Source organism: Scyliorhinus torazame, chromosome 8 (assembly GCF_047496885.1).
Source record: "Scyliorhinus torazame isolate Kashiwa2021f chromosome 8, sScyTor2.1, whole genome shotgun sequence".
Lineage (NCBI taxonomy): Eukaryota > Metazoa > Chordata > Chondrichthyes > Carcharhiniformes > Scyliorhinidae > Scyliorhinus > Scyliorhinus torazame.
The window spans coordinates 65083316-65099337 of NC_092714.1; the positions used below are offsets into that span (position 1 = coordinate 65083316).

Below are 16022 nucleotides of genomic sequence, written 5' to 3' on the forward strand. Positions count from 1 at the left end.
TGGCTGAAGGCACTGGATACTGCAAAGGTTAGGGGCCCTGACAACATTCGACAATAGTCCTGAAAACTTGTGCTCCAAAATTTGCTGCATCACCAGCCAAGCTGTTCCAGTGCAGTTACAACACTGCCATCTTCCTGGCAATGTGGAAAATGGTCCAGGCATGTCCTGTACACAAGAAATTGGACAAATCTGACCCGGCCAATTACTGCCCCATTAGTATACTCTCGATCGTCAGCAAAGTGATGGAAGGGGTGACTGACAGTGCAATCATTGCTACTCAACAATAATCTGCTCACAGACGCTCAATTTAGATTCGACAAGGGTCACTCAGCCCCTGACAACATTACAGTCTTTGTTAAAACATGGTCAAAAGAGCTGAATTCCAGAGGTGAGGTGAGAGTGACTGCCCTTGACATCAAAGCAACATTTGAGCGAGTATGGCATCAAGTATCCCGAGCAAAACTGAAGTCAATGGGAATCAGGGGAAAAACTCTCCGCTGGTTGAGTCATAAATGGCACAAAGGAAGATGGTTGTGGTATTTGGAGGTCAATCATCTCAGTCCTCAGTCATCACTACAAGAGTTCCTCAGGGTAGTGTCTGAGGCCACACCGTCTTCAATTGCTTCATCAATGACCTCCGTTCCAACATAAGGTCAGAAGTGGGGATGTTTGCAGATGACTGCACAATGTTCAGTGCCATTCACAGCTCCTTAGATATAGAAGCAGTTTCTGTCCAAATACAACAAGACCGGAATTATATCTAGCCTTGGGCCGACAAGTGGCAAGTAACATTTGCACCACTTGGGTGCCAGGCAATGACCATCTCCAACAAGCGAGGAGCTAACATTCAAAGGCATTACTGTTGCTGAATCCCACACGGTCAACATCTTGCAGTTACCACTGACAAGAAACTTAACTGGACTAGCCATATAAATATGGTGGCTACCAGAGCAGGTCAAAGGCCAAGAATCCTGTGGCGTGAAACCCACTTCCTGAACCCAAAAGTCTGTCCACCATCTACAAGGCACAAGTCAGGAGTGTAATCAAATACTCTCTACTTGCCTGGATAAGTGCAGCTCCAACAACACTCAAGAAGCTCAACACCATCTAGGGCAGGACAAAGCTGCCCACTTGAGTGCAACCCTTTCCACAAACATCCAATCCCTCCATCACTGATCAACAGTGGCAGTCGTACATCCAAAAGGTGTACTAGCTACAAGAACAAGTTACAAGCTGGGTATTCTGTGGCAAGTGACTCACCTCTTGACTCCCCAAAACCTGTCCACCATCCATACGGCACAAGTCAGGGGTGGGATAGAATAACTTGACTCGCCGGGTGTCGCTCCAACAACACAAGAAGCTCGACACCATCCATGGCAAAGCAGGGGCTTGACTGACAACTCATCCAGCTCTTTGACCACTCACGCCCTCCACCACCCGTGCACTGTAGTGGCAACATGTCATCTACACTGTGCACTGCAACAACTCACCAGGTCTTCCCTAACAGAATCTCACAAACCCTGTAACCATCAAGCAGCTAGGAAATTAAGGCCGGAACACCAACTCCAGCTCCCCTCCAAGTCACACACCATCCTGCCTTGGAAATACATCACCGTGGGTGAGTCAAAATCCTGGAACTCCTTTGCTAACAGCACTGTGGGTGTACCTACACCACGTCCAGGCTAGAAACGTTAGCTCTGTCCTTTTGTCACAGATGCTGAGATTTTCCAGCATTTTTTGTTTTTGTTTCAGATTGTGCAGAATTTTTAAACGCATAATACAAAAAAAAACTTGTTTTGGAAAACCGACATCTTATCCATTTCAGACGATCTTGAATCCAATACTTTAGAACATGGGAATCGTAGTTCTCTATTAAAGTAGCAATGCGGTGATGTCGATCTGAGGGAATCATGTACTTGAGCTGGCGAGGCTGGATGCTAGGTTTCGGGATTGGGAGGAGCGGGGGAGGTGATGGAGATGAAGGAGTTATTTACTTATTTCTAGAAGGACGGTTTGCGAGTTTTGAGGAGTTGATGGCGAAAGTTGGGATTCTGCAGGGGGGATGCTTTTTGGAAAACAGGTGTGGAACTTTGCACAGAAGCTTTTTCCGACTTTTCCGGTGACACCACCTGCCTCGTAGTTGGAGGGGGTGTTGACAGTGATGGGGCTGGAGAGGGAGGAGGTCATCTCAGCAATTTATAGGAGGATGTTGGAGGAGGATAAGGTGTCATTGGAGGGGTCAAGGCCAAGTGGGAGGAGCTGGGGATAGCGCTGGAGGAGGGGCTGTGGTGTGTCGGACCTGCAGACAGGAGCGGGGACAGTTGTTTTAACATTCGCCTTGCCGATTGCTCGCAAGGAGGTCCTGTTGGGGTGGAGGTCAGCTTCTCCACCCTGTGCCTCGGTATGGCTGGGGGATTTGATGGACTTCCTGTATTTGGAGAAGGTCAAGTTTATTTTGAGGGGTGATAGTGAGGGGTTCCACAAGAGATGGGGTTTGTTTATTTTCTTACATTTTAAAGAGTTGGTTACCATCAGCTGCTAGGGTGGATGTTCAGAGGGTTTTGTTGTTTTGTTTTGCCTTGTTGGGTTGTATCTTTAAAATGTTAAAAGTTGAATAAAAATATATATTTTTAAAGGAAATAACACTCAAGCGTGAATTTTCAGAATAACGATTAATGGAAACTCAATTGAAAAAATTACCATTACAATAAAGCTCCCAACGCTTTGTAATGTAATAAATACTACCTCACTACTTTAAATACTACTTGGAAACAATCCCGTATTCGAAAGCTGAGGCTTCAAGCTGAGGTGAAGGCCTCAATCAAGACCAGAGTGAGCATGATCAGGAGCAGGAGAAAACAGATTTAAGTAATAAAATGTTCTGAAGCAGAAAAAGGAAAAAATAAAAAAAAATTCAGCCACAAAATTTTGCAGCAATTCCTATAAAAACATCCAATTAATGGCATGAAGTTATTTTCACAATTCAAGACACATTGTAACAACCACTTGTGTGTCCAACTGCAAATAGCTGGTTCAATGCTGCGGAGTCTGTTTGGATCTTAAAGCCCAGTTAAGTCAAGTATTTTCTTTGGATGAATGTGTTATTTGTACATGTGGAATGCAAAATGTTCAATAATCTTCAGGAGGCCTACAGCTCTGCCAAAGTTAAAGGGGGGGGTGGGGGAGCGAGAAATAAAAAGATTTAGAAGTTAGCTGGAACTGACCTTGGATTGTTGAAAGAGAACTGATTGCTCAGGGTTAATACCACATGCCAAGAGACTGGCTGTCATGTCGAGAATGTTTTGCCTGAGTGTACCAGCGTCCTGAGGAATAGTGATGGAGTGAAGGTCCACAATGCTATATAGACTGGAGCTGTATTCATCCTGCAGCCTCACCCAGCTCTCTATGGCTCCGAGATAGTTCCCTAGGTGAGGGACACCAGTCGGTTGGATTCCAGAGAAGACACGGTCGGCAACCTGCATTTAAAAGTAAATATTGTTTTCCTTATAATGTATAACAAACTAAACAATCAGTTTTAAGAGCAGATAGTAGACTACCCCCAAACTAGTTGGGTTATATTAGTACCAGTGATTGTATAATGATCCAGATATAGATTATTTTTGCATTATACATTTCATTCTCAATTTGTGCTTTCTCCCTCAAGTACTAGTGTATAGTTGCACACAGATACTGGCTATCCATCAGGAGTCATCCAATTGACATTTTCCATGAGCGAGTCTGGGCATGGAGTATTTTCGAGTAGGTTAACGACAGGGCACTTCCATCACAGCTAAGCGCACTCCAATCTTCACTCAAAATCCACTTCCCAGGTGGAGTCAACAAGTAGCAAGAAGGAGCTGGAACCCTAACCCAAGGACCCGGGGTTCAATTATATTATCACTCCAGCAGAGGTCAGCTGATTGAAACCTAGGACCTAGGACCGTTCTGTCCTGTACACCTTTTAATGCCATCCTGGAGTTACTGCACACATCAACTAAACTCTCCGTCAGCTCTGAATCTTGGTTTGAAACCCAGCACATTTTATTCAAAGAAAAACAATTTCATGCTTGCACCATTGCAAAAGTAATAACAGAGGGTCAAAAGTTCCTCCTTCCCCGAGATCGGCAGGTGATGAAAAAGACTTGCCCGAAGGTACAGCGTATTTATGGAATGTTTTGGTTTAATATAAAACAATGAGCAGACAATTGGAAATTAATTATGAAAAATCTCAATTCAGATCAAACCACACTGTCCGTGTGGAGTTTGCACATTCTCCCTGTGTTTGCGTGGGTTTCGCCCCCATAACCCAAAGATGTGTAGGGTACGTGGATTGGCCAAGTTAAATTACCCCTTAATTGGAAAAAATGAATTGGGTACTCAACATTTTTTTTTTTTTAAATTCAGATCAAACCACTCGTCTTCAAAACTGAAACTATGGATTGGCTCTCTCAGGAATATATTTTTTAGAAGATTGGTGGAGGGAGACATTTAAGTGCGATTAGCTCAGCCACCATTTGGAAACATTTGCTGTAGGGGAAATGCTGAGGGTTTAATTTGAAGTTTGGATGTTGGTTTTGGGTTTTCGCAGTGGACTGCTTGTTGTAAATGCATGTAAACAAGAGGTGGAGGAGGGGCCCAAAGGCAAGTGGATTTCTATGGTACTTTAGCAGGACCATATAACATCTTAAGGCTTTTCCACACCTCATCAACATGGGACTGTTTATAAATATGATCCAATTTAGCCCTGACAAACAAGTACTGGAGCAAATGTGTCCAGCATTCCAGTTATCCTTAAGATTTGCATTTACAAACCTTTTAAGCTAGTTTAGTTGGTGAGATCCCAGTGTCGGACTAATCAAAACAGTTACGTTTCAAATTACACTTCAGCTTTCGCTTTCAATATTTTAAACGTTAACATTCAGCAAATCACAGGACTGAAGTCCAAAAATCAGTTTGCACATCTTTACTGTAATGCATCCAGGGAGCATTACTGTACTCTGCAGAAAAGGCGAAATTCTGAACCTTGTCCGACTGATGTCGCAAGCAAACAAAATAGGTGCAGAAACATTAAGATATACACCTGCCACAGAAACTGGCTTCTTGTTTGGTGTGGTGCATTTTTAAAATTTGAATCAAATCATGCAATTCAGTGTCCCAAAGCAATAAAGTTCTTCTAATATTCATAGTAACATTGTACAGCCTATTCATTTCACACCAAATAAACACTAATGGAGTATTAATGTGTTTCTGGAATGCTAGATTTTCATCAAGACGGGCTCACGCAGCTCCTTCGAGCCTGCATGCAAAGACACAAAGTAACAGCAGTTTTATAGCCCTGTGCCATATGTAGGCCACTCAAGCCAGAAAAATTTTACTAAGCTGGCTGCGCAACCCAAGAATAGTCAAGTTATAGTGCTACTGCTTTCAAATATGACATCAGGATCATCTCCTCGGCAGCACACCTCAGTTTACCGTGCTCTGATGCAATGGATGAAGCAGACCCATTCACACCAAATTCCAGAGCAAATATGTGAACTAGAGTCATTTCTTGTTGCAGCTTCAAACTGCAGTAACGTCCTCTACTGTAAGTGCCCAAGTACAAAGTCCGAGAGTATGTTTACAATGGGGAATAATGAAGCTTTTTGGGAATTGCACACTATAATTCATTGATGTATTGCAGTGGTTCCCAACCAACGTGCGACGGCACAGAAGACCCCCCCCCCCTTGTCCCCTGTATGCAGTGAAAAGGTTCAAAATTCATGTAATTAAACTATAACTAACCTTCACCTTCAGCTCAGTGGTTGGCATCTCCAAGACCCTACGAATCTTGGGCCTCCAGCGCATGTGCCAGCTGGGAAAGAGCTGCCCATGCATGGTTTAGATTTTTGACATTGGGCAGGCCCATGACCAACGGGATATGAAGCTGAAGACAAACATTGTGCCTGCACAAAAAGCAAAAACTCAAAAAAGGCGCAGAAACCCTGGGAGAAGCGAGAGAGACAAAGAGAAGTAAAAAAAAATAACTGGAGAGAGGACCGAGAGAAGTTACAAATGAAGTTCCCAGTAAGGGAAGAAGGCAGAGAAAATAAGTGTGCCTCAAAATTGTTTTATAGTATAAAAGGTGTGCTACGACATATAAAAGGTTGGGAACCACTTATGTATTGGGTTGAATTTTGCAGTACGAATAACAATGAAACAGTCACAGCTTGCCATTATTACAGGATAGAACAAATAGCATTGTCTGGCATCTGCTGCTCCACAGGCTGCAGTGTTCCAGTCTTTACCAACTGGAGCTACACAGGCATTGTGATAATAGTGTGAATTTAAGAAAATTACCCACTAGAGCCACACTAAAAGACAGATGAAAATGTTAGTGGGTGTTTTAGTAATGCGATCAGCAATGTTGCTTCACAGCATCAGCGTCCCAGGTTCGATTCCTGCTTGGGTCACTGACTGTGCGGAGTCTGCACATTCTCCCGTGTCTGCGTGGGTTTCCTCCGGGTGCGGCGGTTTCCTCCCACAAGTCCTGGAAGACGTGTTGTTAGGTAATTTGGACATTCTGAATTCTCCCTCTGTGTACCCGAACAGGCGCTGGAATGTGTTGACGAGGGGCTCTTCACAGTAACTTCAGTGCACTGTTAATGTAAGCCTACATGTGACAATAAAGATCATCATTATTCTAAAATAATTTTACAAGTTTGGAGTCACACTCCCTAAGAAAATGAATATTGCAGATTTTGAGATTTTCTCTTTCCATGTGCATGTCCCAATCTTAATTTTACTTCCTGTGCAAAAATTTAAATGTAATTTACAATTTTATTTTGGCTCGCTTTACTGTCTGCATGTCTCAGTTAGGGTTCTTTTATCCGATTGTTTGAAGAGCCTTCCTGTTACTGCTCCTATTCATAGACGCCCTGTAGAGGGCATTAGACTGGACTAAACACCTGGAAATGAGAAATTTGCTGACAAGCCCTTAAGAAGTCTCCATCCAATTATACATGATGTGAATGACAGAATTAATTCCTTCCCTGATCAAAGCAAAATCAGGGCATTACAACTTCAAAAACACTTGTTACAAACAGACAAGGTATTTTTTTTAAATTGCAATTATATATCACCTTTCACGAGTGTAGGTCACACCCAATTGCCCTACAGTAAATCAAATATTTTTAAAGTGTAGTCGCTGTTGTAATGAAGGAAACAACGGCAGCAAATGTGCACAACACGTCCCACAAAAGTAATGTAATAATGATCAGACAATCTGCTGTGGCAATTTTGATTGGGGGATAAATATTAGCCAGAACACCAGGGTTACCACCCCTGCTCTTCTTCAAAATAGCACAATGAAATCTTTCATAAAGAGGAAAATACTGCAGATGCTGGGAATCGGAAAGAAAAATGAGAAATGCTCGAAATACAGCCAGGTCAGGCAGAATCTGTGGAGAGAAAGTGAATGGCCCAGGTCACCTGGTCAGCAGCAAAGCAAGTGTACCCGGAGATGACTCGGATTTGAACTGCTTACTTACCATTTTGCACCTTTTGATCTCGGTTCCAGTTTGAATCCAGCAATGGACAGAGTAGGGAAGCCGGGTAACGAACCTAATTCCAGTGAAGCCACACCTCCTTTTTCACCATGAAGTGAAGATATGCCCCTTAAAATCTGTCTTCAATTCATTGACTTGCACTGTTTTTAAATAGTCCAGTCAACCCCCAAAATGGCACAGCCTTCTCGCCCCTGACAATGTTCTCCTCCTTCACAATCAGACAATGTTCAATCCGTCCCTACCTGAACAATGCTCACCCCCTCCCATACCACCGGTCATTGTTTTTTTTTTTAATTCAGGAAAGGCCAACATTTGTTGCCCATTCCTAATCTCTAGTGAAAAGGTGATGACCTTCTTGAACCATCTCGTGCAAGTACGCTCACAATGAAGGGAGTTTCAGGATCTTAATCCAGCAACAGTGAAACAGCTGCAATATAGTTCCAACTCAGGATGGTCTGACTTGGAGAGAAATTTTCAGATGATTGTGTTCCCATACATCTGCTGCTCTTGCCCTTCTAGGTGATAGAGGTTGTGTTTAGAAGGTGCTGTCGAAGGAACCTTGACGAGTTGCTGCAGTGCATCCTGTCGCTGAAACACACTGTTGCCATTATGCATCAGTAGTGAATGTTTAAGGTGGTGCAGATCAAGCAGGATTGCCTGGCACTTCTGTGGTGTTTCGTGTGTGTTTCGTGTGTGTGTGTGTGTGTTGTGTGTGTGTGTGTGTGTTTCGTGTGTGTGTGTTTCGTGTGTGTGTGTGTGTGTTTCGTGTGTGTGTGTGTGTGTGTGTTTCGTGTGTGTGTGTGTGTGTGTGTGTGTTTCGTGTGTGTGTGTGTGTGTTTCGTGTGTGTGTGTGTGTTTCGTGTGTGTGTGTGTTTGTGTGTGTGTGTTTCGTGTGTGTGTGTGTGTTTCGTGTGTGTGTGTGTGTGTTTCGTGTGTGTGTGTGTGTGTTTCGTGTGTGTGTGTGTGTTTCGTGTGTGTGTGTGTTCGTTCGTGTGTGTGTTCGTTCGTGTGTGTGTGTGTTCGTTCGTGTGTGTGTGTGTTCGTTCGTGTGTGTGTGTGTTCGTTCGTGTGTGTGTGTTCGTTCGTGTGTGTGTGTTCTTTCGTGTGTGTGTGTTCGTTCGTGTGTGTGTGTTCGTTCGTGTGTGTGTGTTCGTTCGTGTGTGTGTGTTCGTTCGTGTGTGTGTGTGTTCGTTCGTGTGTGTGTGTTCGTTCGTGTGTGTGTGTTCGTTCGTGTGTGTGTGTTCGTTCGTGTGTGTGTGTTCGTTCGTGTGTGTGTGTTCGTTCGTGTGTGTGTGTTCGTTCGTGTGTGTGTGTTCGTTCGTGTGTGTGTGTGTTCGTTCGTGTGTGTGTGTTCGTTCGTGTGTGTGTGTTCGTTCGTGTGTGTGTGTTCGTTCGTGTGTGTGTGTTCGTTCGTGTGTGTGTGTTCGTTCGTGTGTGTGTGTTCGTTCGTGTGTGTGTGTTCGTTCGTTCGTGTGTGTGTTCGTTCGTGTGTGTGTGTTCGTTCGTGTGTGTGTGTTCGTTCGTGTGTGTGTGTTCGTTCGTGTGTGTGTGTTCGTTCGTGTGTGTGTGTTCGTTCGTGTGTGTGTGTTCGTTCGTGTGTGTGTGTTCGTGTGCGGGCGGACGAGTGAGTGAGTGAGTGAGTGAGTGAGTGAGTGAGTGAGTGAGTGAGTGAGTGAGTGAGTGAGTGAGTGAGTGAGTGAGTGAGTGAGTGAGTGAGTGAGTGAGTGAGTGAGTGAGTGAGTGAGTGAGTGAGTGAGTGAGGTGAGTGTGAGTGAGTGAGTGAGTGAGTGAGTGAGTGAGTGAGTGAGTGAGTGAGTGAGTGAGTGAGTGTGAGTGAGTGAGTGAGTGTGAGTGAGTGTGTGTGTGTGAGTGAGAGTGAGTGAGTGCAAGACAGAGATAATTATTCACCACTTCCCTCACTCCCCGGCAAAGTTTGCCGTCCCATGTGGCACAATGTTCACCCCTCACCCGAAACAATGCTCACCCCCATCCCGCACAAATCACGACATCAGCCAGACATGAGCCAAGGGTTGCAAAACTTGAGTCAGGAGGGGCTGATCATTGTCGTGGGGGTGAACATTGTCAAGGTGGCGGGGTGAACATTGTTGGGAAGTTGATGAACATTGTTGGGAAGTTGATGAACATTGTCGGGGTCTGTTTAGTGAATAGAGGTTGCTGTGGGTTTGAACGGCTTTGAAACACCAGCTGCTTTGCTTCGAGCTCCGCTCCTGACTTTACACCTGCTAGGAGAAGCTCTAAAGAAATAGATGTTACAACCCAGGAGCGAGTATAGCACAAACACCTCAAGTCTCCATGGTTCTGATCCCACTGTTGTGAGCAATCATGCAGCAATCAGGCAGGGTAAAACCACCAATCGGTAGCTTAAAATTCCCTAAAGTATCCTGCATGTGTGTGTCGGACTGACTGCAGGGTCTGCATTCCGTGCTCACCATATCAGAAGATTCAGGCCAATGTCCCTTCATATGCAAGGTCACAACCTGAAACATTTACTCTGTTTCTTTCCGTAGATGCTAACTGTTGTGCTAGTTTTTCCGGAATTTTCTGTTTCTATTTCATGGGATCTTTTACCTTTGAGGGGGTAGAGGGAGTGTTAGTTTAACATTGCAACGAATGACAGTGTCTTTATTGCAATAAGATGCATACGTGTAAATCTTTGAAAATAGGACAGAGTACAAAAGCTAGGAGGCTATGCTAAACTTTATAAAACACTGGTTGAGCCTCAGCTAAAGTGCTGCACTTAGTCGTACATATCACATTTTAAGTAGTATGGCATGGCCTTTGATAGGTTCCAGAAGAGATTTACAGTCACTCAGTCTCGAAACGTTGGCTCCCTTCTCTCTCCACAGATGCTGTCAGACCTGCTGGAGATTGTCCAGTATTTTCTGGTTTCGTTTCAGATTCCAGCATCCACAATAATTTGCTTTTGTTATTATTACAATGGTACTAGGAATGAAGAACTTCAGTTATGTTGAGAGGCTGAAGAAGTTGGAGTTGTTTTCCTTAGAGCAGAGAAGATTCGATTAGAGGTGTTAAAAATCATGAATGGTTTTGATAAGAGTAAATAAGGAGAAACCTTCCAGTGGCAGACAGGTCAGTAAAAAGAGGGCACAGATTTGAACTAATTGTCAAAAGAAGAGAACATGATACGAGGAAAATGTATGTATTTTAATATATATATATAAAAATATATATGAACTATACCAAAGAGATGGCACTGACACAATGGACTGAATGGCCACCTTTGCAGCTGTATGAGTCGATGAAAATGTCCTGAGTGCTTTATTGAGGCAGAAATAACCAGACAATAAAAGTAATGGTGAAAGGTTTAGGGATGGTGGCCAAAAGCAAAATGGAACAGTTGGGTTTCAGGAGGGGAGATAGCAAAATGGAGATGTTTAGGGAGAGGGTCCCATAGAGTGGAATGAGACGGCTGAACTTCTACAAGGAACACAAAGTAGAGGAAAGAGGTGTACAAAAGGGGCCAGAGTTGAAGGAGTGAAGGGCAAATGCTGGACCAGGGCTAAAGGACGTTTAATGGCATATAACTAAAACACAGTTCCTTTTGTTTCGGATACAGTCAAATGTAATTATAATAAACTCCATTACAATTCTCTTCTTACAAGCCATCTCACTGGTCCCCAAAGTGGTTTCCTGTAGTCAGTAAAGTTCAAACTTTAATAATACAGCCCCACAAATAACCATTTGCCAACTCACTGAATTAATGAAGAAAATTGACTGTGCACCACAGATTCAATGCCAGCTTTCAATAAAACAAATTCCAACAGTCCAACTACTTCCCTAATATAACAGAGTGTGTTCACCATTGGATTTATAAAAACATTTAAACCCACTGTGACAAATGCATTGACTCTTACGCAATATTTGAATGAGCTTTAGCAGCAATTTTGCTGGAAGAAAATGTAAACCACACTGATGATACAGAAAAAAAATCCTTGCTCATATGTCTGGCGCAATAAAATAATACTCATTTAATGCGCTGTGCTCTGCAGAGATGAGACAAAGGTTGTGGCCTCAGTTTCCTTCACAGGTAGATTCTGCTCTTCATGCTCTTATTGGACAGATGTAAGCTGAGACAAGGTGCACATTCACATGCAGGGGCAAAAGGTAAAACACCGACCAAATGGTAAATTAATACAAGCTGCTCTCACACAAACTGTCAGCTACAGAATCACAATAACAGAGGCCTCCTTATTTTCACAGGTAGGAGTTCTTCCCCACGGAGTGAGTGTGTGTGAGATTGTGTCTGGAAGCAGAAAAATTATTTTTTCATTTCTAAAGTTGAATATCAATGATGCAGTTCACTGCTTGGAGGTAAGTTGATCATTAACGAGGTTATAGGTGGGCACATTGAGAAACTCAAGGTCATTGGGAAGAGTCAGCATGGTTTTGTGAAAGGGAAATTCTGTTTAGCCAAGTTATTAGAGGTTTTTTGAAGGAGTCACATGTGATGTGGATGTAGGGGGGCCCATAGATGTCCTGGATGCCCAGAAGGTATTTGATAAGGTACCACATCAAAGGGCTGAAAATAGAAGCTCATGGTGTAGGGGATAACATGTTAGCCTGGATAGAAGATTGGCTGGCTGGTAGAAAACAGAGTATGCATAAATGGATCTTTGTCTAATTGGCAGGAAACAATGATTAGAATCCTGCAAGGATATTGCTGGGATCTCAACTTTTTACAATTTACAGCAACAACTTAGATGAGGGGAGTGAAGGCATGGTGGGGTAAATTTGCAGACAATACAAAGGTAAGTAGGAAGATATGTTGTGAAGAGGACACAAGGAGTTTGCAAATGGATGTAGACAGGTAGAATGAGTGGGCAAAAATCTAGCAGCTGGAGTACAATGTGGGGAAATGTGAAGTTGTTCACTTTGGCAGGAAGAATAAAAAAGCAGAGTATGCTTTAACAGAGAATGACTGCAGAATTCTGAGGTGCAGATGGATCTATGTGTTCTTGGGCATGAGTCACAAAACTTTAGTACGCAAGTACAGCACATAATCAAGAAGACTAATGGAACGCTATCCTTTATCACAAGAGGAATTGAGTGTCAAAGTAATGTAAAGTCGCCATAGTCCCAGATAACCAGAGGCTGCTTTCACCTTTGAGGGGAGAGCTGACTGGTGGTGATCTAACCTGAGGATCACCACACCTCAGGAGAGGGACAAGGTTGAGAAAGCGGGGCCTTCATGAATAAGGATAGCATCATAGACTTTGCAGTGCAGAAGGAGGCCATTTGGCCCAACGAGTCTGCACTGGCTCTTCGAAAGAGCATCCTACTTAAGCCCACACTTCCACCCTATCCCCCTAACCAAGCAACACTACCTAACCCAAGGGCAATTCTTGCATGGCCAATCCACCTAACCTGCACATCTTTGGACTGTGGGAGGAAACCGGAGCACCCGGAGGAAACCGATGCAGACACGGGGAGAACGTGCAGACTCCGTACAGCCAGTGACCCAAGCCGGGAATTGAACCTGGGACCCTGGAGCTGTGAAGCAACTGTGCTAACCATGCCGCCCTCAGTATGCTTCAGTTGTACAGGGCATTGCTGAGACCGCACCTTGAATGCTATGCAGTTTTGATCTCCTTATTTAAGGAAGGCTGTAAATGGATGCAGTTCAGAGGAGGTTTACTAGTTTGAAACCTGGAATGAGTGGGTCGTCTTACGAGGATAGGTCATGACCATAAGAAATAGGAACAGGAGTAGGCCATCCGGCCAAAGCCTGCTCCGCAATTAAATAGGACCACTGCTGATCCGACATTGCTCACGTTCACTTTCCTGCCCTTTGCTCGTAACCCTAGATTCCCTTACTATTGGACAGGTTGGGCTTGTTTCCATTGGAATTTAGAAAAGTGAGGGGTGACTTGTAAGTATGCACGATCTTGAACGGTCTTGACAAGCTGGACATAGAAAGGATGTTTTTCCTCTTGTGGGTGAGTCCAGAACTGGGGGAGGCAGTGTTTTAAAATTAGGGGTCTCTGAATAGGACAAAGATGGGGAGATTTTTTTCTCAGAGGGTTGTGCAACTGTGGAACCCCAGAAGGCAGTAGAGGCAGGGTCACCAAATCTTTTTAAGGCACAGGTAGATCGATTCCCTTGCCTAACAAGAATCTAAGTTATTGTGGATAGATAGGAATGTGGAACTCGAAGCACAAACAGACCAGCCATGATCTTATTGAATGGCAGAGCAGGCTCGAGAGGCCAAATAGCCTACTTCTGGTCCTATTTTCCTTGTCCTGTACACTTATTTTTGATACTTTCCCAATGTATTTGTTTATTCTGTTACAACATGCAGTGGACGATGAAAGTTAAAGCTTCATTTCTACAGTATGACATGACAAATACAATGCATTAAATGCCTTTTGAAACAATGTTCTGCTCATGGCATTTTTTATTCTACAAGTCATGACTATAAACTCACCCATGCTGAACAACAAAAAAGGCTTCATATACATGCAAATTGTTAGTGTAGTAAAATATACTAAGGTGTTGCACAAAAGCATTATCAAACAGAATGTGGTACTGAGCCACATGAGGTGACATTGGGCAGATAATCAAAAATCTGGTTAAAAAGATTTGAAATGAAATGATTTTAAGGAGCATCTTGATGAGAAGAGGGGTTGAGATGCAGAGAGATTTGGGGCAGGGTTCACCCACCCTGTTGCGCCCAGCGTGAATTCAAGCGCAACGGGTAAATTGTTCACAAGCCCAGAAATCAGGCTCCGTGTTGGGTCGATCACGAGTCACCTGACTCGCTCTGCATGGCGCAATCTGGATTTTGCATCTACATATGCAAATGAGCTATACAACTCATTTAAACACAAACATGGACCAGGCGTAACGGCACTGGAGGAGCTCTCCCAGGCCATTGGAAATCCCCGGGTGATCAGGGACACAGCAAGGTGGCACCCTGGCACTCCACCCTGAACCTGGGCATGGCTGGGGTGCCAGGTTGGCAGTGTCAGGATACCCAGGTGCCAGGGATTGGGGAGGGTGCGGGGGGCTTGCCAGATAGTGGGAGGATGAGGGGGTTTCCCAAGGCGTCCCCAAGATTGGGGGGAAAATTGGCGGCAACCTTCCAAATGGCACCCTGAGCCATGAGGAGCCTTTCCTGCTGGCAAGCTGAGTTTGCAAGCAGAAAATTCCTCACAAGCCTCAGGGATATTCTCTTGGGAGTAGAGAATATCCCCGAGGCCCTCCCAAAAACCCAGCAAAGTGCCGGTGAACAGTTGGGTCTTTCTTGGCACTGCAGGCGCCAAGAAATACCCCACTGAACGTGCTGTTCAGCGGACTTTAACTCTAGTCCGCTGAATCACGCCCTTAGAAAGGAATACCAGAGCTTAAGGTCTCGGCAGCTGACATGACAACCAATGGTGCAGCGACTAAAATCAGGGATGTACCAGAGGCCAAATTAGGAGCAGCACATTGATCTCAAAATGCAGTGAGGCAGGAGGAAAGTACACAGTAAAAAGGGGCTAGTGTAGCAGGGAGGGATGAGGAGGTAGTAAGAGGAGCTGGCAGCAAGGAGTTGAAGCAAATTGAGGACAAGGATGGAAATTTTTAAACCGAGGTCTTGCTGGACAAGGTACCAGTGAAACTCAAAACTGGTAAGAGTTCGGATAAGTGAAGTCAGCAGGTGAGCTCAAGTTACAGGGGCTGGCCAGGAAAGAATTGATATTGTCAAGCATGAAAGTAAAAAAGACATGAATGTGGATTTAGCTATGACGGGTTGGAGACGTACAATGGTACAGAGATGGAAGTAGACATCTTTGAGAAGGAGAAGACTTTGGAATCCAAAGTTCAGCTCAGGTCGAGATTGTGAATGGTCCGGTTAGTGCCAATGAAAAGAAAGGAGCTGCGAATAGTTTCATAGATCATAGAATTTACAGTGCAGAAGGAGGCCATTCGGCCCATCGAGTCTGCACCGACTCTTGGAAAGAGCACCCTACCCAAGGTCAACACCTCCACCCTATCCCCATAACCCAGTAACCCCACCCAGCACTAAGGGCAATTTTGGACACGAAGGGCAATTTATCATGGCCAATCCACCAAACCTGCATATCTTTGGACCGTGGGAGGAAACCGGAGCACCCGGAGGAAACCCACGCACACACGGAGAGGATGTGCAGACTCCGCACAGACAGTGACCCAAGCCGGAATCGAACCTGGGACCCTGGAGCTATGAAGCAATTGTGCTATCCACAATGCTACCGTGCTGCCCTTATTGCAAAGATATGGGGCACGATTCAACCAAAAGATTTCTAAGTGGCTTTTGGGCGAGCTTGGTGGACTGTTTCCCACCCACCCTTTTGGGCGAGATCCACACCGGTTTTCACCCAGTGTCATGTATTTGGGCCCTGTGGAGTTTCTGCCCGGTCCAGCCCACACTTAATCTTTTCAGCAATGGGGAGCTGAACTCGTCAGTGAGACTGG

The 16022-nt window shown here is 44.5% G+C and overlaps 1 protein-coding gene across 5 annotated transcripts in view; it reads right to left on the reverse strand.

Moving 5' to 3' along the window:
- wars2 (tryptophanyl tRNA synthetase 2, mitochondrial) overlaps window positions 1–16022 on the reverse strand; it is a 73331-nt gene that overhangs the window by 16989 nt on the left and 40320 nt on the right. For 3 of the 5 annotated variants that reach the window (XM_072513743.1, XM_072513747.1, XM_072513746.1), the window contains one exon: window positions 3225–3476. In XM_072513743.1, the coding sequence (XP_072369844.1) occupies window positions 3225–3476 (252 nt within the window). The other 2 variants (XM_072513745.1, XM_072513744.1) reach the window with 2 other exon arrangements.